At 39.4% G+C, this 25,574-nt stretch overlaps 1 protein-coding gene and 1 long non-coding RNA gene across 3 annotated transcripts in view; one reads left to right on the forward strand and one right to left on the reverse strand.

The window, feature by feature from the left end:
- The window catches only part of LOC122237703, a 34,996-nt gene extending 25,299 nt beyond the window's left edge, over positions 1-9,697 (reverse strand). The window contains exons 1-2 of the long non-coding RNA XR_006216313.1: positions 9,581-9,697; positions 8,432-8,548 (exon numbers count right to left, since the gene is read on the reverse strand). This is a non-coding gene — a long non-coding RNA (uncharacterized LOC122237703). The remainder of the gene's footprint in view (positions 1-8,431; positions 8,549-9,580) is intronic.
- A 5,595-nt stretch (positions 9,698-15,292) lies between these two features.
- On the forward strand, positions 15,293-20,229 carry DDIT4L (DNA damage inducible transcript 4 like). 2 transcript variants are annotated; one of them, XM_042982699.1, is made up of 3 exons: positions 15,293-15,376; positions 16,028-16,167; positions 18,004-20,229. In XM_042982699.1, the coding sequence occupies exons 2-3, from the start codon at positions 16,077-16,079 to the stop codon at positions 18,492-18,494; spliced, it is 582 nt and encodes a 193-aa protein (XP_042838633.1). In that variant the 5' UTR covers positions 15,293-15,376; positions 16,028-16,076; the 3' UTR covers positions 18,495-20,229. The 2 variants fall into 2 exon arrangements, with proteins under 2 accessions (XP_042838633.1, XP_007081019.2); XM_007080957.3 differs by lacking the exon at positions 15,293-15,376 and adding an exon at positions 15,514-15,722.
- The last annotated feature ends 5,345 nt before the right edge of the window (positions 20,230-25,574 follow it).

Here is a 25,574-nt window from a genome sequence, read left to right on the forward strand (position 1 = left end):
CCCCTTCCCTGACGAGGTCAATACTCCTCTCATTTGTACTAGCATCTCTCGTTAAAGGACTTAACATTACCTCCTGTTGTTTCCTGTATACTGCCTGTGTTCTCCCACTGAACCATAAGCTCCATGAAGACAACTTCTACCTCATGCCGTTCTCCACTTTATTGCCAACCCTACCACACACTTGGTACATATTAGACGCTCAAAATAGATCTGTGGAAAGAAAGAATTACTAAATGAAAGTTGACTAGCCAGGGAAAAATCACTTCTGCTTGAATTCAGATTTCATTTTTGAACACGTTTGTGGATTCTTTTATAACATGTCTAATTAGCTAACCATACGCTTCACTACTCTTCTATACTCCTAAACCACTGCTGCTGCCGGCAGAGAGAGAATTAGAGCCGTTGTTTCACTGGGAACAAGGTGAAAGTGTATTTAAAATGGAGGCCACTGGAGGGGCGCCTGGGTGGCACAGTTAAACCTTCAACTCTTGATTTCGGCTCGGGTCATGATCTCATGGTTCATGGGATCGAGCCCCACACTGGGTTCTGTGCTGACAGCACAGAGCTTATTTGGGATTCTCTCTCTCCCTCTCTCTCTGCCCCTCCCCCATTCACACTCCCTCTGTCTCTCTCTCTCTCTCTCTCAAAATAAAAATGAACAGGGGCGCCTGGGTGGCTCAGTCGGTTGAACGTCCGACTTTGGGTCAGGTCATGATCTCACGGTCCGTGAGTTCGAGCCCCCCATCGGGCTCTGTGCTGACCGCTCAGAGCCTGGAGCCTGTTTCGGATTCTGTGTCTCCCTCTCTCTCTGACCCTCCCCCGTTAGTGCTCTGTCTCTCTCTGTCTCAAAAATAAATAAACGTTAAAAAAAATAAAAATAAAAATAAATAAAATAAGCATTGTTAAAACATAAAAAGTAAAATGGAAGCCACTAGAATTGCAAATGCCTCTCCAAATATTTCTCTTTGTAAGCCTCAACAGGTAAGGCTGCTTCTGTGCCCCAGAAAGTGGACTGTGTGCCCTGTGGCCTCCTGATCTGACCACCTTGCTGTTTGTTTCACCAAAATATATTCAGTTGGTCTTACTTAAAAAAAAAAAAAAAAGGAAAGAAAAGAAAATTAGCCAGTATCTAAAGTATTATAAAACATATATGACTTTGAGTTCTTTACCTAAATGTATTATATACTTAATCTTTAAAAGCTAAATAACTGAAATATAAATTCTACTAAATTCTCTTTTTCTTATGCTGAGACTAACTACGAGTTCTAACAGTTCACAAAATTTTGGTTGTCAGTTCACGTTAGAAAACACAAAAGCATTTTTAGCATGATCAAGTTAATTTATGGAAATTCTAACTCCATGTTATAAATCATTATGTTGGCAATTATCTACTTCTGTTACAATATTATGTTTTTAAATACCCATTAAGATTGTGTCTGAAGTGTTTTCCTGTTCATTGTAGGAAGTTTACATGAATACAGAGCAAGCAATTATAGGTCTAATGCTCATAATTAGAATGATGAATGATGAATAAGGACATTCATCAAGTCCTAAGGATTCATCTGTCTATTCAGCCAATTATTTATTAAATACCTATTAGGTGGTAGACACTGGGCTAAGCGTGGACATATAATGGTAAACAGTGCAGACTGGGAATGGGAATGCCTCTTGGAACACAATGCAGACGTTAAGGAAATAAACCTCAAAGAAATGCATAATGATAAATTTGATAAAATCTATAAAGACAATAAAGACACTAAGAGTGTTAATAACAGAAGGAATCTAATTTAGATTAGGGTGTTAGGAAAGTATCCTCCAAGAATGTAATATCTAAAATGAAAGTAAAATAGATTTAACATCAATTGTACACAAACTCTTCCAGAAAATACAAGCACTACATTAATCATTTAACAAGGCCGTTACCCTGATACCCAAATCAGACAAAACTATTACAAGAAGGAAAGAAAACACCAGAGAGTGTCCCTCATAAAACAGAAGCAAAAGCCCTCAGCAAAATATTAGCAAACTCAATCCAACGATATAAAAACAGTAATACATCATAAGAAAAGGTAAGCCTCGTTCAACATTCTATAATAAAAGATGTAATTCACCACATCAACAGAATAAAGCAGAAAACTGTGTAACCATCTCAAAAGATGTTGAAATAAATATTTGACCAAATTTAACATCCTTTTAGCAAACAGGGAACAGTAAAGAATTTGTTCGGTGTGATAGAGAGCATCTCTAAAATACCTACAGCTAACCTCACAGTTAATGATGAAAGGCTGAATGCTTTCTCCCTGACAGGCTGAATGCTTTCCCATCCTGCCAAGGCACACTCACATTCAGCATCACTTGAGAATCTTGTCAGTGCAATAAAGGAAAAAATAATAATAATATAACGACATACAGATTGGGAAAAAAAAAAAGACACACAGATTGGAATGAATGAAATAAACCTGCCCTTATATTTACAGACTGTGGAGAAAATCTCAAAGAATTTATTAAAATCTAGTCACACTAATAAGTGAGTTTAGCAAGAGTGAAGGGAACTGGTCAATATATTTTTTGATAAATTATATTTCTGTATTTCTATATAGTATTTCTGTAGTTCTGTTGCATTTCTGTATGTTAGCAATGAACACTTGGAAACTGAAGTTTTGAAATAGCATTGAAAGAGTGAAATACTTAGCTATAAATCTAACAAAATTTATGCAATTTCTGGGGCTCCTGGATGGCTCAGTCGGTTAAGCGTCTGACTTCAGCTCAGGTCATGATCCCGTGGTCCGTGAGATCGAGCCCACATTGGGCTCTGTGCTATTAGTTCAGAGCCTGGAGCTTGCTTCGGACTCTGTCTCCCTCTCTCTGCCCCTCCCCAACTCACTCTCTGTCTCTATCAAAAAATGAATAAACAGTAAAAAAAAAAAATGTACCCAGTTTCTGGGTGTTGAAAACTATAAACCCCTATTGAAAGAAATCAAAGAAGACCTGAATGAAAGAGTCATGTTTATTGTTGGAAAACTCAAGAAAGTTGTGATACAAATTTCTCCAAATTTGATGCATTTCCAATAAAATCTCAAGACATTTTCTTTCAAAATAAATAAGCAGATTGCAAATCCATATGAAAATGCAAAGGAACTAGAAACCCAAAATAATTTAGCAAGAGAACAAATTTAGAAGACTCACACAACCTGATTTTAAGGCTTGTGAAACTGATGAAAAGATACATATATAGATTCATAGGATACAATAAATACCAGAAGTAGAGTGGTTTGTGTATGGCCAATTGATTTTCCATAAAGATACAAAGGCATTTCAATGGAGAAAGTATGATTTTCCAATCTGTATGAAAAAAAAAGCTTCAACCCACACCTTATACCATATACAAAAAGGAGCTCAAAATAGATCATCTATGAGCACATAAAACTATAAAACTTCTAGAAAAAAACATGAGAAAAGCCTTTGTCATCTTGGTTTAGGCAGAAATTTCTTAGGTATGACACCAAAAATGTGGCCCATAAAAATATTGATAAATTGGACAATATCATAAATAAATTTTTTTCTTCAAAAGACACTGTTAAAAGAATAAGAACAAAATCACAGCAGGGGAAAAAATATTGGCAAAACACATATGTGATACATAACTTGTATCCAGAACTTATAAAGAACACTCAAGCCTCAAATAATCCAATAAAAATACATAGGCAAAGGTTTCTATATACATTTCACCAAAGAAGAGATACAAGTAGTAAAGAAGCTCACAGAAAGATGTTGAACATCATGGGTCATTGGGGAAATAAAAATCGAAACCACAATGGGATATCATTACATTCCTATTAGAAGGGCAAAATTAAAAAAAAAGTGGATGAGGATGACAGTAGCAAGTTCTAACAAGGATATGGCACATCTGAAACACTCATATATTGATAGTGGGAATGCAGAATGAAACCATTTGGGGAGGAAACAGTTTGGCCGTTTCCTGTAAAATTAAACATACACTTATCATATGATTCACCAAGTCCACTGTTAGGCATCTATCTAAAAGAAATGATAATATAGGTTCATACACAAATATGTGAGCAAATATGTATACTAGGTTTATTAATAATCATCAAAAACTGGACACAATCCAAATATCCTTCAACTAGCAAGTGAATAAACAAATCTTACATCTGTACAATGGAATAGTACTCAGAAGTAAAAAGGAAAGAATGCCCCCAACAACTTGAGATAAATCTCAAATGCATTTTGCTAAGTAAAAGAAATGAGACTCAAAAGTCTATATAGTGTGATCCAATTTGTATAACACTCTGGAAGAGATCATTGATTGCCATGAGCTGGGGCTGAGGCAAGAGGTTGATTACAAATACACACAATGTAATATTTTGTGGTGGTTGAACTGCTGTATATATAGATTGTGGTGGTGGTAGTTACATGACTGTAGAAATTATTCAAAATTTGTAGACCTCTACACTGAAAAGACTAGATATTAATATATTTAGAGTATACTTCAATAAATCTGATCCCAAAATTGATAGTTGCTACTTACTGTGTACACTTTTAAGAACTTTCAAATCCTCATACATACGCAAAAGATCTATTATTTTTCCTTTTTTAAGATGAAGTGACAGAGATCAAGAATCATGTTGTCCTGCACTCTCAACAATAGCCGAAGTATGGAAAGAGCCCAAATGTCTATTGACGGATGAATGGATAAAGGTGTGCTATATATATACAATGGAGTATTCCTCGGCAATCAAAAAGAATGAAATTTTGCCATTTGCAGCAACGTGGTTGGAACTAGAGTGTATTATGCTGAGCGAAGCCAGTCAGAGAAAGACAAGTATCATATGACTTCACTCATATGTTGAATTTAAGATACAAAACAGATGAACATAAGGGAAGGGAAGCAAAAATAATATAGAAACAGGGAGGGGGACAAAACATAAGAGACTCTTAAATACAGAGAACAAACCGAGGGTTGCTGCAGGGGTTGTGGGTGGAGGGAGGGGCTAAATGGGTAAGGGGCATTAAGGAGGACACTTGTTGGGATGAGCACTGGGTGTTATACGTAGGGGATGAATCACTGGATTCTATTCCTGAAATCATTATTGATTAGCCTTGATTAGCATTGTTGATTAGCATCACTGTATGCTAACTTGGATGTAAAAAAATAAATAAATAAATAAATTTTAAAAAGTTTTTAAAAAGGAATCGTGTTGTCCTATATTTCTTAAGGTGAGCCATACTGCAAGCCACGTAGAACCTTTTAAATTTTCTAGGAGCCATGTTAAAAAAAAAATCATAAAAAGAAGCAGATATAATTAATTTTACTAATATGTATTATTTAACCCAATGTATAAAAATCTTACCATTTCAACATGTAACTAATATAGTAGTTACTAATGAGACATTTTATAGTCTTTAAAGTCAATTCAATCTTTGAAATCTGGTGTGTATTTTATACAATCTCACTTTGGACTAGTCACATTTTAACACTCGTCACACATGTGTAGGGGCTCTGGAATTGAACAGAGCAGACCAAGAACTTCCCTAAAATTGCATTTGAATCCATGCTCTCATCTGTACTCAATAGTATGATGTATTTGCCTGGCATCTAACTGAATATTCTGCTGAGAGCTATAACAGAGTCATGATTTTGCAGTGAAAAGAGAGAAATGCTATTTAACTATCTGAACATTGAAATCAAGTTATAGGCAACTTGTAAGTTTTATATTGAAGGATATTGTTCTCTGCTCTGATGGATATTCTCTCTTTAATACCCAAGAAACATAAGGGTTTTTGGCTTCAATAAACATAGCAATGGCCCCATATAACAAAACAAATCTGATTGACAATGTAGTATAAATAGTGATGAAATTAAAATATATGTATGTATATATTTTAATATATGTATATATATATATTTTTTCCTGAGATGGCCCTTCAGTGAAGTCATAATGGTCATTGTAGCTACAGCCCCAGTGCTATCCCTCAAAAATCAGCAATCAGGAAGCATATATCTCTAGTTTTTCCTAAGAATTATCATTAGTACTTTCCATTTATGGCTTCTTCCTTTTTAAAATTAGGATAATAATATCTTTCTTGCCTAGAGTAAGAGAAATTATAACTCCTAAACAATGGGATTCTAGAGTAGGTTAAAACCATATAAAAAGGCATAGTATATGTTTAAGTATTGATGAATAAGCGAATACATGTTGGAGAGACTAGGAGAAAACAGGAGTTCTTATACTTTACTGATGGGTGCCCCAAACTGTACAATCTCTATGGGGATATTTTATGAAGATCTTTCAAACTATATTTTGCACATTTATCCTTTGTTTCATGAGTCCCTCTTCTGACAATTTATCTTATAGGTAAACTTGACCACACCTTGACCAATTACAGCACTGCATGTAATTGCAAAAATTTGTAAATAATCAAAACGTCCCTCTGTGAGGTACTGGTTAAATGAAAGCAGAACACTACATAACAGCAAAGAGAGAGACAGAGAGAGAAATGTATTCATATGGAAAAATCTCTAAGCCATGTTGTCAGTGCAAAAGGCAATGTGCAGAACATAAATATAATATTTCCCTTTAGGGTAAAAAAAAGAGAAAGAAAATGGAGGTATATGTTAGTATGTGCTTTCAGCTTCATAAAGAAATTCTAGAAAAATACTTAAAAACTAATAAAGTGGTTACTTCTTGTGGGTGGGGGGCAAAGAATGGAATGAGTGAGAGTCAACAGTAGGAATTTGATTTTTCACTTTGTAATTTTTTTGATGTTTATTCATTTTTGAGAGAGAGAAAGAGAGAGAGCATGAGCAGGGAGGGGCAGAGAGAGAGGGAGACAGAATCTGAAATAGGCTACAGGCTCTGAGCTGTCAGCACAGAGCCGTATGCGGGGCTCAAATTCACAAACCATGAGATCATGACCTGAGCAGAAGTCTGGTGCTTAACCGACTGAGCCACCCAGGCGCCCCTTACTTTGTAATTTTTTAAATTGGCTATTTGTAAACTCAAAGTCAATTCTACTTTATTAACTTTATCATTTTATTTCATTTTAAGTTTTCTGGACTTGCTTCAGTAACATTTCCCTTTAGATTACTTAAGAGTAAGATAAAGGTGTAAGGATCACTATTTTAAAACTAATTTTTTTCAGTTTTTTTAATGTTTATTTATTTTTGAGAAAGAGAGAGAGAGTGAGAGAGAGTGGATAGGGGAGGGGCAGAGAGAGAGGGAGACACAGAATCCAAAGCAGGCTCTAGGCTCTGAGCCTGCTCGACACGGGGCTCGAACTCAAACCCTGAGATCATGACCTGAGCTGAAGTCAGATGCTTAACTGACTGAGCCACCCAGGCAGCCCTAAAACTAATTTTTATAGTTAAATTTGTTGGATTCCGCTTACGTAATTGCCTAACAGGGCTACACCTTTATTATGGCAATCTATAAACAGCTCCCTGATTTAGAAAATACAAAAATAGTCCTGATATATAGAGCTTTCATAGTAGCTGTTTAAAAACAGAACACATTAAAAATACTTTTTTTAGAAGTACTTCATATATAGATTGCTTGGTAGGCAGCAATATTTCAATAATAGTGAAGCTAAAAAATGCACTAGATATGGGACTCTTAAGTTGGATATAAATGCTAAAAGTAGGGCTTCCAAGAAAACTGCTTCAAGATGTGTAAATTGAACAAAAAGAAAAAAATAGGTATATTTTTTAGAATTAGAACTATAGCCATTGTTGCCAGATAGATAGAAACAATATCAGTGTAAGTTAACATACTGGTTGTGCAATAAAGCAAAACTACTACTTTGCTGTTTGCTAGTTTCACTTAATATCTAATATTTCTCCTTTATTCCACCAAGAAATAGCTACTACTACTCCTACTCCATAGACCCAATGCTCATGTCAAGGATTTGAAATCCTATGCAAGGTTGAGACTCTGGGAGTAGGGGTAGAGATGAGACAGTCATCTCTAGTCATTGGTCACCCTCTAGTCCTTGGTCACCCACAGGTTAAAACCAAGATGTTCATCACTCATGCCCTCGGTATTAGCATCAGATCTGGGTTGTTTCCTTCTGCTCTACATGATCCTCAGGGCACAGCAGAAATCGTTCTCAAGTGTGGGAACCCTGTGCACTTCCTCTCTAGTGTCTTGCTATCTCCCAGACACTGACAAAAAGTTAGGGCCTACGCTCTACTGCTCTTAAATCCATAGTAGATAACTCCAGTCTGAAGCCGGAGATCAAGCCAGTATAAAAGCTATATGTGGAGCCAAGCCTCCTAATTCTCTAGCTAGTACCACCTTTATTATTCATTGTGAGCAATAGAACACCTACTACCACCCTAAAGAACCCAACATGGAACTTGATGAATGCTTATAATATGCAGTAGAATGTGCATTCACATGAGCAAACTCACAAGCTGTGTGTTTTTAGGACGGCCACGTTCAACTGAGCTCTTCACGTGGAGGACTCATGTTGCCAGACGCTTCACATTCACTGTTCCATTGAACCTTCCATATTCTAAGTGAGGAAGCTGAAATTCAAAGGATTTAAGTGAATTGCACAATGTCTACTTGTCAAAGCCAGAATCTGAATCTGGTTGCGTAGGAGCCTAAAGTCGAATCATTAAGGTTCCTGCTCTGCTACGCACACAGAGGCGGGTACTTCTTTTTGTGTTTAGTATATGCACATCTAGACCCACTGCAAAGGTAATTATGCATCACTATACATTAATTTTTAAGTACCACTTATTGCTCAGCTTAGATATGATGCATCAATAATATCACACAACTGAATGCACTTCAGCGTGCTTACAGCCCTACTGACATCTCCCGAAAGACTGCTTCAGCAATTTATGATTTACAGCCTCCACCATAATATATATATCATCCATAAAAATAGTTCTCAATTGCCCGCACGATACTTCAAAAAGCCAAGTCAATGTTTTAAAGTATATTTTATGATATAATCATAGCAGAAGAGATGAATACTTGCATAACTATATTTACCCTCTCCAGTAAATTCGGAAGTAATAAGACATGTATCTTTCTGTATTATGCCCTTCCTTCCAAATTTGTTGTTTCCAAACACAACATTCCACAGAGTGATTATTTTAAATACATTTCACAAAGTAAGCCCATTCCATATGTTACATAATTGGCTTCCATTTCAACAAGGTTGAAACAATTTACAGTTTGATAGTGTCTCAAGTTTATTAAACAGGATTTTATTTTTAGGTAATACCGTCTACTTGGAAAATCGGACTGTTTTCACATAGCTGTGCATGATTTTTTGAGCCAGGCCCAAGGGCTAAAAACCACACAGGACTGACTAGATTCCTTAGGGCCACTATGTCTGACTGCAGCTATGGACAATCAGCAAACACTTGCCCAGCTAGAAATCCACCTTTCGTCAAGGCCATGCTTTGCATAAAGTAGGAACTCAATACATTTTTTTAAATTAATTGGCCTAGAATAACTTTTACAAATGCTTAGATGCTCTTACTGGTTCTCTCCCTTTTTTAATGCATGCTTCTCAAATTTTAATTGCATACAATATGAATCACCTAGGGATCTTTTCAAAACACCGATTCTGTTTCAGTTGGGTTAAGCACTGACTGATGTTCTGCATTTCTTACAAGCTCCTGAAAGATGTTCGTGCTCCTGGTCCATGAAACACACTGAGAAGCAAGGCCATAAACCTTTCTTCAAAATATGATAGTGCTTATACCATTATGCCACCATAGCTGCCTGTAGCGCCCCCTAAGTCATCACAATAATTGTGACCTCATATTGATTTGCCTACATTCCTTTCTAAACTATAATCTCTCTGGGGAACAGGGACTCTGTTGTATTCTCAGTGCCTAACAGAAAATTAACACTCAATAAAAACCTACTGAAAGTGAACTGGCCAATGAATGAATATGTACAAAAGATACACTTTTAAAAACACCCTTGAACACATATACTAATTTAATCTCCCCTGACGACCCTGCATATAGTACAGTTATTATCATTCCCATTTTATTTTTTTTTTTAATGTTTATTTATTTTTGAGACAGAGAGAGACAGAGCATGAATGGGGGAGGGGCAGAGAGAGAGGGAGACACAGAATTGGAAGCAGGCTCCAGGCTCTGAGCCATCAGCCCAGAGCCCGACACGGGGCTCAAACTCACGAACCGTGAGATCGTGACCTGAGCTGAAGTCGGATGCTCAACCGACTGAGCCACCCAGGCACCCCTATCATTCCCATTTTAAAGGTAGAAATGGAGACACAGAAATGTTAAGTACCTTATCAAAGTTTATACACTAATTAGTGTCATTGTTGGGATATGAAGGTAGGCAGTCAGGCCCCATGGTCCATATGTCTAACCACTACACCATGAAGATAAAAAAAACAGAATCTCTGCCTGTCAAGCTTTTTAACACCAATGTTCTTTATATCTGCAGAATGGCGGTCAGACCCATTCTAAAGACTACTCTGCATATTTATCTATCTAGTACACATGTGGGCATTCTTGGATTTAATTCTTGTGCAACCCCACAGGTTTATGTCATGAAGCAATGTGTAATTTTTCTGGGACACAAATGTGAATGACAAAAGCTGTGCAAAGCTTGGCCACCAGACTAAGACACTTGGCTGGTCGCGGAGGGGGACCAATGAAGGACCAGCATCTACACAAAAACATAGCTTTATTTTCCTTTCTTATCGTTGTGCACATAAGAATTCCAGAGGAATGGTATGCCATGGTGGTATTCCCAGACCTGGAACTTGAAAAGGTTTTAAGGGGTATTCCTAGAAAAGTGTCAAGGATCTTCTCCATGTTCCTACCTGACATTCTCTTACATGGGCTCCCGAATTACAAATCTTTGTGTGATTAAGGAAAAGCAGGGACTGCGTGTATTTAAACCTATCAGCTTGTTTTATTTAAAGAGAGATAATACATAACATTGTTTATGAAAAGGAAAAAAATCATACAACTATTTTAAGAGATAAGTCACTATGGTAACCATTTCTCTGCTTGAATTTAGAAAGGCAATGCCTTCTGCTACTGGAAGATTCTCTCGGCTTTTAGCAGCAGATATTATGTATTATTTCCTATTGGGCCTTTTTTTGTCTTATACTAAATAAGTCTTCACATTACCTTACTTAATGGAAAATCTCTTGTTATTCTATAGACTATCTCATTGTATATTTCATCATGAAACTGAAATTTTATTGGCTGGAGCACCCTCAAAGACAATGAAATATCTCATCCACAATGTTAACAGAGGATCATACATATCTTGAAAATTTGAAAATCAATGATTTCAAATCCCTATTTTTTTTTCCAGAAAACCATTTCCTAGATAAGAAAGTTAGTACATAATAACCCTGTATTTTGCACCAAGACAACTTTGTACCTGTATTATTTTCTTATATATCATTGAGAGATCTCCTTCCTGCTCCCCCATATAGTTATGCATGTACCATAATTTTAAAAAAGTCTTTCCCGGGCTTCCTGGGTGGCTCAGTCGGTTAAGCATCTGACTTCAGCTCAGGTCATGATCTCATAGTTTGTGAGTTTGAGCCCGGCTTCAGGCTCTGTACTGACAGCTCAGAGCCTGCAGCCTGCTTCGGATTCTGTGTCGTCCACTCTCTCTGTCCCTCCCCAGCTCATGCTGTCTCTCTGTGTCTCTCAAAAATGAATAAAAATATTTTTTTAAAGTCTTTCCCAATCAGTGGCAAGTATTTTCCATATTTCCTGCAAACAGGAAAGACAATAAATTTTGTTCTGTTTTAACAATACTTCTCGATTCCCATTTAGCCCCACCAGTGCTTGCTGCATTAAACAGAGAACTACAATTTCAGAACAATAATTGCAATAATAATAGCTATCACTCATTAAGCACTTGCTATGTACCAGACCCTGTTCTAAAACTTCTTATGAGTACTAGATTCACAATTTTGGCATAACCAAGGAAAGCCAGAGATAGTGTGCACTTAAAGATCTCAGATTTCTTCATAAAAATGAGATAATATTTAGCATTGATGATAAGGGTTTCTCTTTTAATCTCACAACAAAGTCTTAAGAGCTTGCTAAGGGACTTCTATGTCCTATAAATCCTCCCTGAATCCATCGTAGAGTTTAAGAAACCCAGTCATTTTTCCTCTGATGCCATAGTTTATGAAATGATATAAGCAGTGTATTGGATGTAAATATATTAATAAGAGCTCAAGAAAAATGGCTCATACTGGATAAAGAGAAAAAAATGGCCGGTAAAACATGTAATAAATATTCAACACTCCACATCATGAATGCACAAGCCACCAGTATTCCCTAGAATACTATATTAAAGCACCATATTTGTTTTTCTTTTGCAGTATCCCTGATAATCTGAATTTATACGTGATGTAAGCAATAATATTATGAATACTATATTTAGACAGGAGAGGGGCATGGAACTTCAATATTTGTACATACATCAGATGAATATACTGTTGCCACATGTGACCACTATTTTTGTTTTTTGTAAGAAGGTAGATGAGTAGATCATAGTAATAAAAAAACATGCTTAAGTTAAAGGCCTTACTTATGGGGGGGGGGGGCACCTGGGTGGCTCAGTCGGTTAAGCACCTGACTTCAGCTCAGGTCATTATCTCATGGTCTGGGTTCAGGCCCCACATCGGGCTCTGTACTGACAGCTCAGCTGTACATCCAGCTCTGTACTGGAGCCTGCTTCAGATTCTCTCTCTCTCTCTCTCTCTGCCTCTCCCCAGCTTGTGCTCTCTCTCAGCAACAAATAAATAAGCAAACTTAAAAAAAATTTTTTGAGGGGCGCCTGGGTGGCTCAGTCGGTTAAGCGGCCGATTTCGGCTCAGGTCATGATCTCGCGGTCAGTGAGTTCGAGCCCCGTGTCGGGCTCTGTGCTGACAGCTCAGAGCCTGGAGCCTGCTTCAGATTCTGTGTCTCCCTCTCTCTGACCCTCCCCCGTTCATGCTCTGTCTCTCTCTGTCTCAAAAATAAATAAATGTTAAAAAAAAAAAAAAATTAAAAAAAATTTTTTGAAAGCCTTACTTATGATTTTGGTAGTTTGTTATATTACACTGGTTTACGAAAGGCAATCAAATTATTTAACCAATTAGATCTTCTCTTCATATTCAACTATTATTTCCAATAAGCACCCTCACAAACTATTTTTACAGTTTAGAGAGGCTATAACAAAATAGCAATGAAATGTACTTCATCACTACCTCATCCACCTGAGGTACACCCATGTGATGAACCTTCAGTTAGCATTAACTATATCCACAAAACTTAAAAATTAATAGACTAAGTGTGTCATCTCTTGACAAGACTATAATGGCCCTTAGTTTTTCCAAATTCCGTTCTATGATTCATTTTTAAAAATCAAGTCTTTTATATAACCCTACAAAGATGCAAACTGGTGACAGAATTAATGTTTTACCCTTTAAGTCAATGATAAGGGACAATCTCCACTAATTCTCCCAAGTATGTATTCCACATCAGTCATTCCTTATGCCCTGTAATTCCCAAAAGCTAGGCCCATTCAGCCAGAAAGAATATCATTCAGTCTTTTGTACATAGGTAAATTATTTTTTGCAGTAAAATCCCGAAGGGCTTTGCAAAATTTCAGTTGGTGGGGTGAGCCGAGAGTAACCGTGATGTTCTAGAAAGCCCAATAATCTTTCTGGCCTCTGGGAGTACTTAATTTATGAGTTTTGCCTAAATACCCTAAGGGAAATGAAATGGGTGATTTCTTTATTTCATTGGTGTAGGTTCAGACCACTCATTATATTAATCCGAATAACTCTCCTTGGAGGCAGGTAAGAGGCAGCTTCATTAATATTGCCACCGAGATAAGGAAAGGAGGTTCTGCCTTTTGTCCTCTCCTCCACCCCGCAGATTGCTGGGCACCTGCGGGGGGCTGGGGATGGGAGCGGAGGAACCCATCTATTGGTCCTGAACATACTAGCCACTGAAACTGCTTTTTAATGGGCTTAAATGGGTTTGTTTGTTACCCACTTTTCTGTTATTGAAATAGATGTGGAAATCTGCTTTCAAAGACCAGCCTATCAGCATCTCCTTCCTTGGCTGGCCTGACCTTCAGGCAGTGCAGCTGCCGGAGTCGAGTTAAAAATGGACTGTCAAGCTGGCTTTAATTTCTGCTGCTCTGCCTCCCAGTGTCCTCCCACTGATCTGTTTATCACACCCTCCTTACCCCTTCTGTTGTTGTTTTTCTTACTGAGAGTTTTTAGCCTGGACAGCTGAATCTGCTTTTCAAGGCCCTAACCTACAGATCCTCGTACACATAATCCCAGACCTGGAGCTAACACCAGAACCTCCTACTGGTAGAAAGTCTTGCCTCTAGGCATCCCCTCCCTCGCCTCTCCTGACCCACCACCCTCTTTGGGAGTGACCACTCGGAACAGATCACCTCCTGCTGCACATCAAAGCAGGGAAAGGGTGGCTTAGTGACTTTGAAAGAAAACATAATGTCTAGCCTCCTGCTCATGGGTTGTGCGAGCAGGTTGACTCTGCGCGACTCCTGTGTCTCTCGGTGCGCTCGGTTCAGGAAATGAGCAGCAAGCCACACACGGATTATTCCTACCTAGCAGGTTCTAAAACTCCGTTATCTCCATCGCCCAAGCCCCTTCAAGGCTGCCCGACCGGGTTTCTCCCCCTAACAGGGCTCGCCAGATATGTCTGCCTCTGGGAATGCCAATCGCTCCTGACTATCAGGAGGGTGGAAGATGCCGCTAAAGTCCCACTAATGGTTTTGCTTTTAGTTCTGTTGGCAAACTCCCCTTCATTCAAGCTCCCGGCGCTCTGGAGCCAGGTCTAATTAGAAGAGTCCCAGGTTCACCCTTCTCGCGGAGAAAACGCATTAGTCATGGATGAAACCGCAGGAAGGGTGCCGGGAGCTCAGTGGAAGATGAAGCCCTTCCGAAAATGCTGGAGAGCCTCCGAAGCGGAAGAGGCAAACTAGATCTGACCGCGGCCCGAAGGGGAGGATGTAGAAACCTGGGACCTACACCGAGTACAGTTGACTTGGTTGGAGGCCTCAGCTAAGTGCATAAATGACGCTCGCTGAACATCCAAGCAGACATAAGCAAAGTGTTCAGTATAAGACAGCAAAGCCTCGAGCCACGGCAATGGACGGAAAGGGCGGAAAGCCTCCAGCCGACCGGGACAGAATCTGAACAGGGCACAGGCAGCACGAGAGTGTGCGCGCGCGCTGGGGGTGGGGTCGCGCCAAAGAATCCGAGTTAGTGGTGGAAGGGGAGTGGTCAGTTTTTGGAGAGTCGTGCACCAGGAATTGCGGACTCGGTGACCTGCGGCCCACCCAGGAAACAGCAGGTGTCTACCCAGCTGCAAGCTTATCCTCAACTTCCTAGCGGCTCCCTTTGGGCTGCTGCAAGAGTCAGGGTTGAATTGCGAACCGACCCCGGGAAGGGCGGGGCGCAGGGCCGCAGAGGGGTGGTGCAGGTGGGCGGGCCGCGCCTGGGTGAGAAGGCTGGGCCTATAAAGTGCTCGCGGCCCTAGGGGCTATGCTGCTTGTCGGAGCTGGTGCTACGTGGGCTTGGGGCCGATCGCTGCTCGGGTCTGCAGGTCCCTGAGCCTCCGAGAGAGGAGGAGAGTGCCTGCCTCCGTTTACCCCGCAGCTCAGCCGGCGAGCGCGCCCGCCCCAGGGAACCCCAGGCAGGTGAGCGAGGCTGAGGCCTTGGGGGAGGGAGCAGGGCCGGAGGGCTCTACAGTTCCGGGCGCAGGAGTGAGCCCCGCGGGGCAGGTTGGCTCCAAGTTTTGCTAACTTTGAATTCGTTTTAGGTTGCGGCTGTAGCCGGCCTCTCCACTCCAGGGACTTTGTAAACTGGAGTTGCGGAGGCCGGTCCCTCCCCTTTGGAAAATGACTGGCTCGGCTAGTTTGCTTCGGGGACGCAGGGCATTTTAGAAGCCTCTGCACGTCTTGCCTCCTTTTGCAAATCTGCCCTTGTTGCCTTCTTTTTCCAGCGCCCCGGAAAGGCCGTTCCGCCCCGCGAGGGAAACGGAGCCGTTGACCATGGTTGCAACTGGCAGTTTGAGCAGTAAGAACCCGGGCAGCATTTCAGAGTTGCTGGACCATGGCTTCCACCCGGGGAGCCTGCTGAACGGTGAGTTTCCCAGCTGCTCGCCTCTCTCTACTCCAGAGTCGAAGCCCCTGGATAGAAGAGATGGGCGGGCGGTGGCGCCCCTTTCCTTGATGTCGGAGCACTACAAAATCCATCTGAAAAGACTCCTTCCCAAACTTTCTAGCACCTTCTGTTCATGGTAGTGAGAAACAAAAGCAGCAAAAAATAAAATAACCGAAGGCTGCATGGTCTAGTTTGCGGCCAACAGGCTGTTTGGGATTAAAAGTTATCTAGATTCCTTATGGGGTTGTGAAGTTACGGCGAATTTTAAGTGTACAGTTTTGTGTTTTAACAAATATGTTCACCCTTAGAACCCTGCCATCACCCCTCCCCTCAAATTCTCATGTACCTATTTGCCATCAGTTCTCCACTCTCGCCCTCCCTTGTCCCCAGGGAAACAATGATCTGCTTTTTGTCTCCATAAATTAGTTTCGCCTCTACAGTTTCATGCAAATGGAATCCTGTAATATACACTTTTACAACTGATTCCTTCCCGGCAGCCTAGTGATGTGGAGATCCTTTAATGTTGTGGCTTAGATCAGTATGCGTTCCTTTTGATTGCCGAGTAGTATTCTATTTGTACATACACCCAGTCTTCTGTTTTTAATGCCGAAAGGAAATTTTAAAACAGCGGTGGTGCAGGACACATTTTCATTTGCAGTTTTAAGCAGCAGTTCCTAGGTTAACATACTGCTCTGGCACTAAGGAACTGTGTGGCATAGACAAATTGCCTAAGATCTTTGGGTCTTCCTCATTTAGAAGGCAAAGTGGTTGATGACCTAATTTTATAGGCCAAAGCTCTAAAATTCTCTGTCTTCAATATAGGTAAAATACGGAGCCTTCTAATTAGGAGCGTATTTGTTTCATTTAGTTATAAAAAAAAAATGATCTAACTGAATGCATGATGTGGAGAGAGGAAAAGGCAGGAGTCAATGAAGGTGAAGTATGCCTAGGGAGAGGAGCCCTGCTCACTTGACTCTGTGTGTGTGTGTGTGTGTGTGTGTGTGTGTGTGTGTGGTGTGGCAACCTGCCAAGTGGTAGGATTAATTTGGGAGGTAGTAGGTGACCAAATGCAGAGTATCTCTTTTCCTTTGAGCAAATCTAATTTTATTTTCCTAGGACTGTTTTGTTTTGCTTGGCTACGAAAACTACCCAGCCAGTTATAAATATCCTCGTGAACCTCAAAGGTCTTTCCTTTGAGCAGTTTTTAATCAGAGTGGTTGAAGCTAAAATTGGGATCTGCAGACCATTCCAGTAGAGACTTTGAAAGAAAGACACAAATTCAATATTTAATGTAACTCAGTAAGTTCATCACAAGTTCATCACTAAGGAACAGGAGCAAAACTTCTGTGTTTTACAAGAACAAACACATATAATCTTAGAAAGTAACAGTCCATCAAAACAAAAAAAAAATTATAACCATTTATATTCCAGAGGTAATGTGTGTTCTCTGTAAAACAAAATTAGAAAACCCTCAGAGCAAGTGAGGGAGCAAGAAAGAAAAAATCACTGGTGTTCTCAGATAACCATATATGGATTTTTGAGACAATCTGTAAGCTTGTGTGTGTATACGCATGTAAGTGTAAAAAAAAAAAAGGTTATGCCCTATTTATCAAAACCTTTATCCCATGGATGAATTTCCAGTCTCAGAGACGTTCAGTGACTTGCTGGGTTACCCAGCTAGCTAACAGCAAAGTGAAGTCTCCGGACTCCCAAACAAACACTAGCAACAGGTAGACATAGTAGATAGATAGAAGTCACCAACGTTGTTATCTTGGTGTGTTTCTTTGTTTCACCTTGAACTTACGTTTTCTGCAGATTTTGACTACTGGGATTATGTTGTTCCTGAACCCAACCTCAATGAGGTGATATTTGAGGAGACGACTTGCCAGAGTTTGGTTAAAATGCTGGAAAACTGTCTGTCCAAATCAAAGCAAACCAAACTTGGTTGCTCAAGAGTCCTTGTCCCTGAGAAACTGACCCAGAGAATCGCTCAAGATGTCCTGCGGCTTTCCTCCACTGAGCCCTGTGGCCTGCGAGGCTGTGTTATGCACGTGAACTTGGAAATTGAAAACGTATGTAAAAAGCTGGATAAGATTGTGTGTGATTCGAGTGTGGTGCCCACTTTTGAGCTCACACTTGTCTTTAAGCAGGAGAACTGCTCATGGACTAGCTTCAGGGACTTTTTCTTCAGCCGAGGTCGCTTCTCATCTGGCCTCAGGCGGACTCTGATCCTGAGTTCAGGATTCCGCCTCGTTAAGAAAAAGCTTTACTCCTTGATTGGAACAACAGTCATTGAGGAGTGCTGAGGAGGAAACATTTTAAAGGTCCTTCTTACAATTGGATAATAAAACTGCGCAGCTGCCCCCTGAGAGTCATTTGTAGTCACCCTGCCTGCTCTCGAGAAACCCCACACTGAGTCATCTCCCTTCCATGCCTCCACGTTGACAGCAACCCAACTAAAAGGCTGATTGATTTCATGGCCTTTGAGAAAGGACCCGAGAAAGCGTACATTCTCTGCCTGTATCACATGTTTTCACAAAATGGCATGGAGTAAAAGAAGCAATCCACTTTAGTTTTCCGTGTGACCTCGCTTTTTCCAGGTAGTCTTGCTAAAGAGACTGTAAACCAACTGTGCCTAGTTCGATTTTCATATGGCTTTTTTTTTCTATATGTTTCCACAGTGATCCTTTCAGTCACAGAAACTTAATGATGCTTAGCCTGTCAAAACTTCCAGAGGCCCACACCAGTTTCCTGCCCCGACTCAAATATGAAGGGTGCCTAGACTGGAGGGTAGAATGTAGTGGGCGAACTTAATTAAAAGTTAACCCCGTGCAGGAATGAATAAGCAGTGTCACATCAAGAACAGAGCTCCTTCCGTTTCTTTGCATCCTGTCTGTGCTTCTGTTTCCAAGAGGCAGCGAAAACGTGTATTGTCATTTCAGTCACCACGGTGTTGTTTTAGATATGGTACGTGACAGGCTCCCTTTTTCTAGTGCTCAAGTATTGACCGTTATTTTTCAACTCGAAAAATGGAAAGTGTTGAACCGATTTTTTTGGCATCTAGTTGATTACTCCTCCACTGGTGAATGTGTATGGGGCCGGGAAGTGAGTTCCCAGATCCACTTCCTTTCTCATTTGCTTGATAATGTAGCTTCTTTTCATTATTACGTATGCTTAACTTCAGACGAAGCCTCTCACTGTGTCGGTGTTATCTGGCCCTGGCTTCTCCTGGGAACCGAAGTGTCTCCTTAACCTGAATCTTCAAAGGAGATACGTACATGCTACCACTTTTCATTATCGGGATGAGCCTATTAAGTTCGCTTTGTCTTTGGATATCTGCTTTATAGTATGGACTAGAGAATGAAAATCATGGTCTAGCTAACCAGGTTTCTTCAGCCTTGGATACCCATCCCTGGAGAACAAGAAAGACCTGTTTTTTTTCTTATTCCAACGTGCTAGTGCTAGATCACTAGCCATCCTTGTTTAATCTTAGAGTGTAGCCTCCCCACTGTAGTATTCAATTCAGCAAGACCCTCACATTTTTGCCCGAAGTCACCTATAAAGAGTTTATTCAGGTCTCCCGCCCAAATTATTAGTACTGCTTTACATAACTGAGGCCAGGCTCGTAGGGACAAATGTCTTCATCCTGGCGTTACTCAAAAGCAGGCGCGGCTGATCCCATAAGTGACCTAAAACTTAACTATTCAAATCAGCAAGCAGTCTAACAAATCAAACTATTCCTGTTTGGAAAGATACCGCAAAGCTGATCTTTATAGGACTGGGCCAAGATAAGTCAACCTTGTTTGCATGTCTGTTATTGTTTAGGGCTGCAAAGGTCACTGTGATTCCTTGCGCATGGCTTCTCGGGTGTGGATATAGAACCGCTGTCCTTCTTCCACTAACAGTTGTCATTTGTCATTGACTCTTGTCTTTTGTGCTCATGAAATGGTTGATGGCTTATGGAGATTCTGAAATTAATATTCCTGTTCAAGGAAATTAAAGTTTGTCTATTTTTGACAATAAAGCTTCATATATTTTTAATTCTGTTGTCTTCTTTGTCTTTAATGAGTTGATAACAATAATCGCTTGAAATATATCTGGCAATGTTTAAGGGAGGATGACCAAACAATTACTCCTTTTTGGCAAAGGCTCTTTGTACCCTTCATTGTAATAGTCCAATTATATTTATCACATGTGCTTATGTATCAATAGTGATTTGCTTCATGATTTTTCAATTACAATCATTTTTATAGAAAAACACTAATAATTTGAGTTCCTTTGGCAACCACCTTTTTACAAGCCTAAACTGTATCAACTGTGTCTATATCAAATTGTAAGATCAGTGTATATTTTCATTTTCACTAGTTTATTCCATTTGAACATATCTTTCTTTTCAATGTTTATTTTTTGAGAGAGAGATAGAGTGTGAGCAGGGGAGGGGCAGAGAGAGAGAGAGACACACACAGAATCTGAAGCAGGCTCCAGGCTCTGAGCTGACAGCACAGAGCCCTGTGTGGGGCTCAAACCCACAAACTGAGATCAAGACCTGAGCCGAAGTCGGTCACTTAACCGACTAAGCCACCTAGGCGCCCCATATCTTTCTAATTCTACTACTATCAAGTTGACTTTTTAATCTTTTCACGTATTTTTTCTGTCTCCTTATTTATGGTCATTAGCTCAGATTTCTCAAACCGTTCAGCCCACATTTAATAACAGTAACTAAATATTGGGCTCTGTTCTAGGTGCTTCACACCGATGATCTCACTTACTTCTCCAAGAGCCCTATGAAATGAGATTACGGTAATCTCTATCTTGTAGCTAACTGTCCAGACACAGGTTTAGTAACCTGTCCAAAGTCAGCAAGTTATGCAGGAGAGCTAGAGTACTATATAAAACCAAGCCGACTCACGGGCCAAGTTCACCATGCTGCTACCAAGTGCACAAGGTAGCACAGAGACCTTATCCACATCACCAAAAGCCTGTAAAAACGATGCCAGAAACATCTGCCGCTAAATTTGAAGAGTTATTAATGTGGTTTCTTTTCAGGTATGAAAAACGAGGAAACTACTGTCAGTATTCACCATTCACTGGAGCTGAGCTATGCTTAAAAAAAAAAAAAAAAAATCCAAATGTTTAAAATACGTTCATTTCAGTCCTGGCACCTTCATGCCTGTCTTTGTACAATTGGCCTGGTTATTTTCTCATGTACCTTCAAAAAAAGGTGTAATCTGACCCCTCTCTCTCCCAGTAGAGAATAAACTGTTAGCTACAATGTGTGATGGCCTCTTGAGAGAATGAGATGTCGTATTTTCCTCTTATTAATAGGAAGATAGTATTATAGTAATGGATTCAGTCTCCGGAATCTGTTTCACCAATAATAATTTATATCCTTACGGAGTCAGCTTCATGCTGCCCTATTGACAGTTTTCCATTTGCACAGTGGAAGGATGTACAAGTGTAAAAAATCTTAGCGGTCTATTACACTCAGTTCTCAATTAACTACATTGGTTTAAATAAGTGATGAGAGTAACAAAAGTCCAAGGCAGGTTGGCAGCAGATGAAGAGGGAAAGGTACATGGTGATGTGCTAGGAGGAGCAGATATTCAGAACCCCAGATGCCTGCCATTGAATATAGACTCCCCCTACTCCATGAGATCCTCTGCATCTGCCACAGACAAGAGAAGAAACTGTGAAAGGTTTCATGGGAAATTCGGGGGCCAGGTGTGGAAGTTACGTACACAATTTCTGCCAACCTCACATACAGAACTCAGTCACATGGCCTTATCAATTCCAAGAAGGGCTGGGAAATGTAGTGGCACAGTGTGCCCAGAAAGAAGTGGGCTTGACAAACTGTTTCCGCCACACAGGAAGAAACGAGTTAGTCTATGAAACAATAAAGAGTCCAGAACCATCCCTAGACATGTAAGGAAAGTTGATTTACAGTATAGTTGGCACTTGAGATCAATGGGTAAATGATGGTGTTTTTCAGTAATTGACGCTATAATAACCGTTTATCTACGTGAAAAAATGGAATTACATGCATATACATCAAGTACAAAAATAAATTCCAGATTGATGAAAGAATTCAATGTAAAAGGGAAATTTTTAGAAGATAATATGAATTTTATGATTTTGATGTAGGGAAAAATATCTCAATAAGATGCACAGAAATCACTGAAACTTCTATTTATCACATCACACTACAGATAGAAGGAAAACACAAGTCATGTGCTGGAACAAAGTATCTTCTATACATATAACTGAAAAAGTAACGAGAACATATTAAGAATCCTTTCAAAGCAATTAGAATAACGCAAACAACCCAATAATATAGGCAAAAGCTTGAATAGGCACTCTACAGAGAAGGAAGCCCATATGGCTGAGAAGTACATGAAAAGAGGCTCAATTTAACTAGTAATAAGATAAATGCAAATTAAAAATACAAGACACCAATGTACAGACATCATTTTATTTAAAAAAAAAAAAGATGTAAAAAGTTTAAAATCTGAAAATTCCAAATGTTGATGAGGATATGGAAAAAAAAAAACAAAAACCTTACTTCAACATGCTGATCACTACGTGTATCTCTGCCCTCTGACATTAGTTTGTAGAGTTGAAGTTTAACATATTTTATGTTTCATCAATTCCCTTTTTAGTTATCATAACTAGACCAGTGTTCTTCAAACTCTTTTGCTTGCTGCACATCTTTAAATTTCTATGAAAACATGCCCCCTTCCATATTATTAAATTGCCATCCAAAAATTTCATCCTAAGTCTAAAAAGTTGCAAATGATGTATCTTCCAATATGCAATAAATACCGATTTTTTTAATGAAATGATTACATTGGGAAATGTTTCCAGTGGGCTGTAAATAGTATGATAATTTAATACACAGTAACATCTACTTAGAAAACACTAAAGTAAGATCTTCAACAGAGTACAATTTTTCAGTGTTATTTTTTCTTTTTTTCGGTGCTTTCTTAAAGTCTACTTTTTACATCGAATTTTACCTTCATATAATATAATTGTCAATGTTTATTTATTTTTCAAAGAGAGAGAGAGAGAGTGAGAGCGAGGGAGAGGGGCAGAGGGAGTCAGAGAGGATCCCAAGCAGGCTCTGCACTGTCAGTACAGAGCCCGACGCAGGGCTCCAACTCACATATGGTGAGAACATGACCTAAGCTGAAATCAAGAGTCAGACACTTAACCAGCTGGGCCACTGAGGCACTCCACCTTCATATAATATATTTTAAGCTTGAAAGTCTTTTATTAATATTTCTTCTCTACAATAAAATCAAGATTATAAATTAAAATTACATTTTTAAAAATTTCCTGTTGGGGCGCCTGGGTGGCTCAGTCGGTTAAGCGTCCAACTTCGGCTCAGGTCACGATCTCACGGTCCGTGAGTTCGAGCCCCGCGTCAGGCTCTGGGCAGATGGCTCAGAGCCTGGAGCCTGTTTCCGATTCTGTGTCTCCCTCTCTCTCTGCCCCTCCCCCGTTCATGCTCTGTCTCTCTCTGTCTCAAAAATAAATAAACGTTAAAAAAAAAAAAAAAATTTCCTGTAATCATTAGACTTTAAATGTTAATGTTTTGATCGAGTTAACTTTACAAATAATAATCATATACAATTATCAAAACAACATTAAGTATGTTTTTGAATTTTATGAATACTACTAAACACAAAAATACTATCATCCTTCAGATGATTCTTTTAAAGTAGTGAATTAATTTATAGATAAATAACTGGTTTTTGCTAGAATTAGAGGATTAGGCATCATTTCTTATGTTTCTATAGATGTAAGCTCTGAAAAAACATATTTATATCAATAAGTACATGGGAATTGAGGAGATTTAGTTATTACGATATCAAATTGTAATCAATCTTTGAGCTACTTTCAAGATAAGATGTCAAAATCACACAAATATGAATCACCAAAAAATATTTTCAATGATCAATAAGCAGATAATTCAATTAGATTTTCTTTCCATATTATTGCAATCAAAGGATTAAAAAACACCCGACTTGCAAAAAGACTTGTTACCAAGATGGATTACCTAGTTTGCTTACACTGCCAGAGCAAATACCACAGAAGGGGTGGCTTAAAGAGAAATATATTTCCTTGCAATCCTGGAAGCTAACATGTGAGATCAAGGTGTTGGCAGAATCAAGGTGTTTTCTCTGAAGGCACTCTCCCAGGCTAGTGTGTGCCTGTCCTCTTTCTCAATCTTCACATTGTCTTCCCTCTGCACTGTTTACGTCCAAATCTCCTCTTCTTATAAGGACGTATTGCATTAGGAATCACCCTAATGACCTCGTTTAATTTAATCATCTCTTTAAAGACCCTGCCTGCAGGTACAGTCACATGCTGAGGTACTGGGGGTTAGGACTTCCACATACGAATATCAGGGGTATACAAGTTAGCCCATACAACCAGACATTCAAATAGTTCGCTTTCTCAATACTATCCTACGGCAATATTTCAAACTGTCCCTTTGTTTGGTACTTTACAAGCTAGGTCATTACACCCCAAAATATAGCATTGTATTAAGATTGGCCAACAGAGAGACGCACGTCTTTTGTGAAATGGAGAAAGAGGGCCGTTACACAGGAAGCGAGCAATCAAGACCTACATCTCAAGTAACTTCTCAGGAAGATCAATTTTTAAGGAAGAGCGCTTATAGAGGAAAGGGCTTGGAAATTGGTTCCCTAAAAATTATGCACGCCTCACATCCCTCAGGGAAAATATTTATGTATTCCTGCACTCATTTCCCAATGTTAAGACTACTCACATCTGCATGCCAGGAGACTGACAATTCAGCATCAGACTGGAAGAACAGCGGGGAAACAACACAAATGCTCACAAATTTAATGAATTGTGATAAGTGAATTGTGCTATAGTCGTAACTGGAATGCTAAACAACGATAAAAATGAATGGAATTTAAATCACGAATGACCTGGAGGAAACTTTAAGATATAATATTGAATGCAAGAGAAATCACAAAAGAATTAAGAGGCTATTTTTCTGTTTGCGTAATGATTAAAAACATGAAAAACTAAAATGTTTAGGGATGCCAAAAATGCGGTTTATCTATTTTAAAAAATCCAGGGATTTAGGAAGCACAGATTTGTAAGATGGTGGGGGGATATCTGAAAGGATAAGAAAGTATGCAGGAGGTGGGCACACATATATTGTTGAATCCTGACTCCTTATGCTTTACATGTATTTTATAAATCTTTTTTTGTACCTTCTCAATAGTTAATACAATATTGTAAAGTTTTAAAAGACTATGGGCAATTTAAAAAGTTAAATGAAATTCAAACTATACCTCTACCTAAGAATTTTCTGTACTTACAGAAAGTGTATTTTCACTAGACGAGCTCTA

Source organism: Panthera tigris, chromosome B1 (genome assembly GCF_018350195.1).
Source record: "Panthera tigris isolate Pti1 chromosome B1, P.tigris_Pti1_mat1.1, whole genome shotgun sequence".
NCBI classification, from domain to species: Eukaryota; Metazoa; Chordata; class Mammalia; order Carnivora; family Felidae; genus Panthera; species Panthera tigris.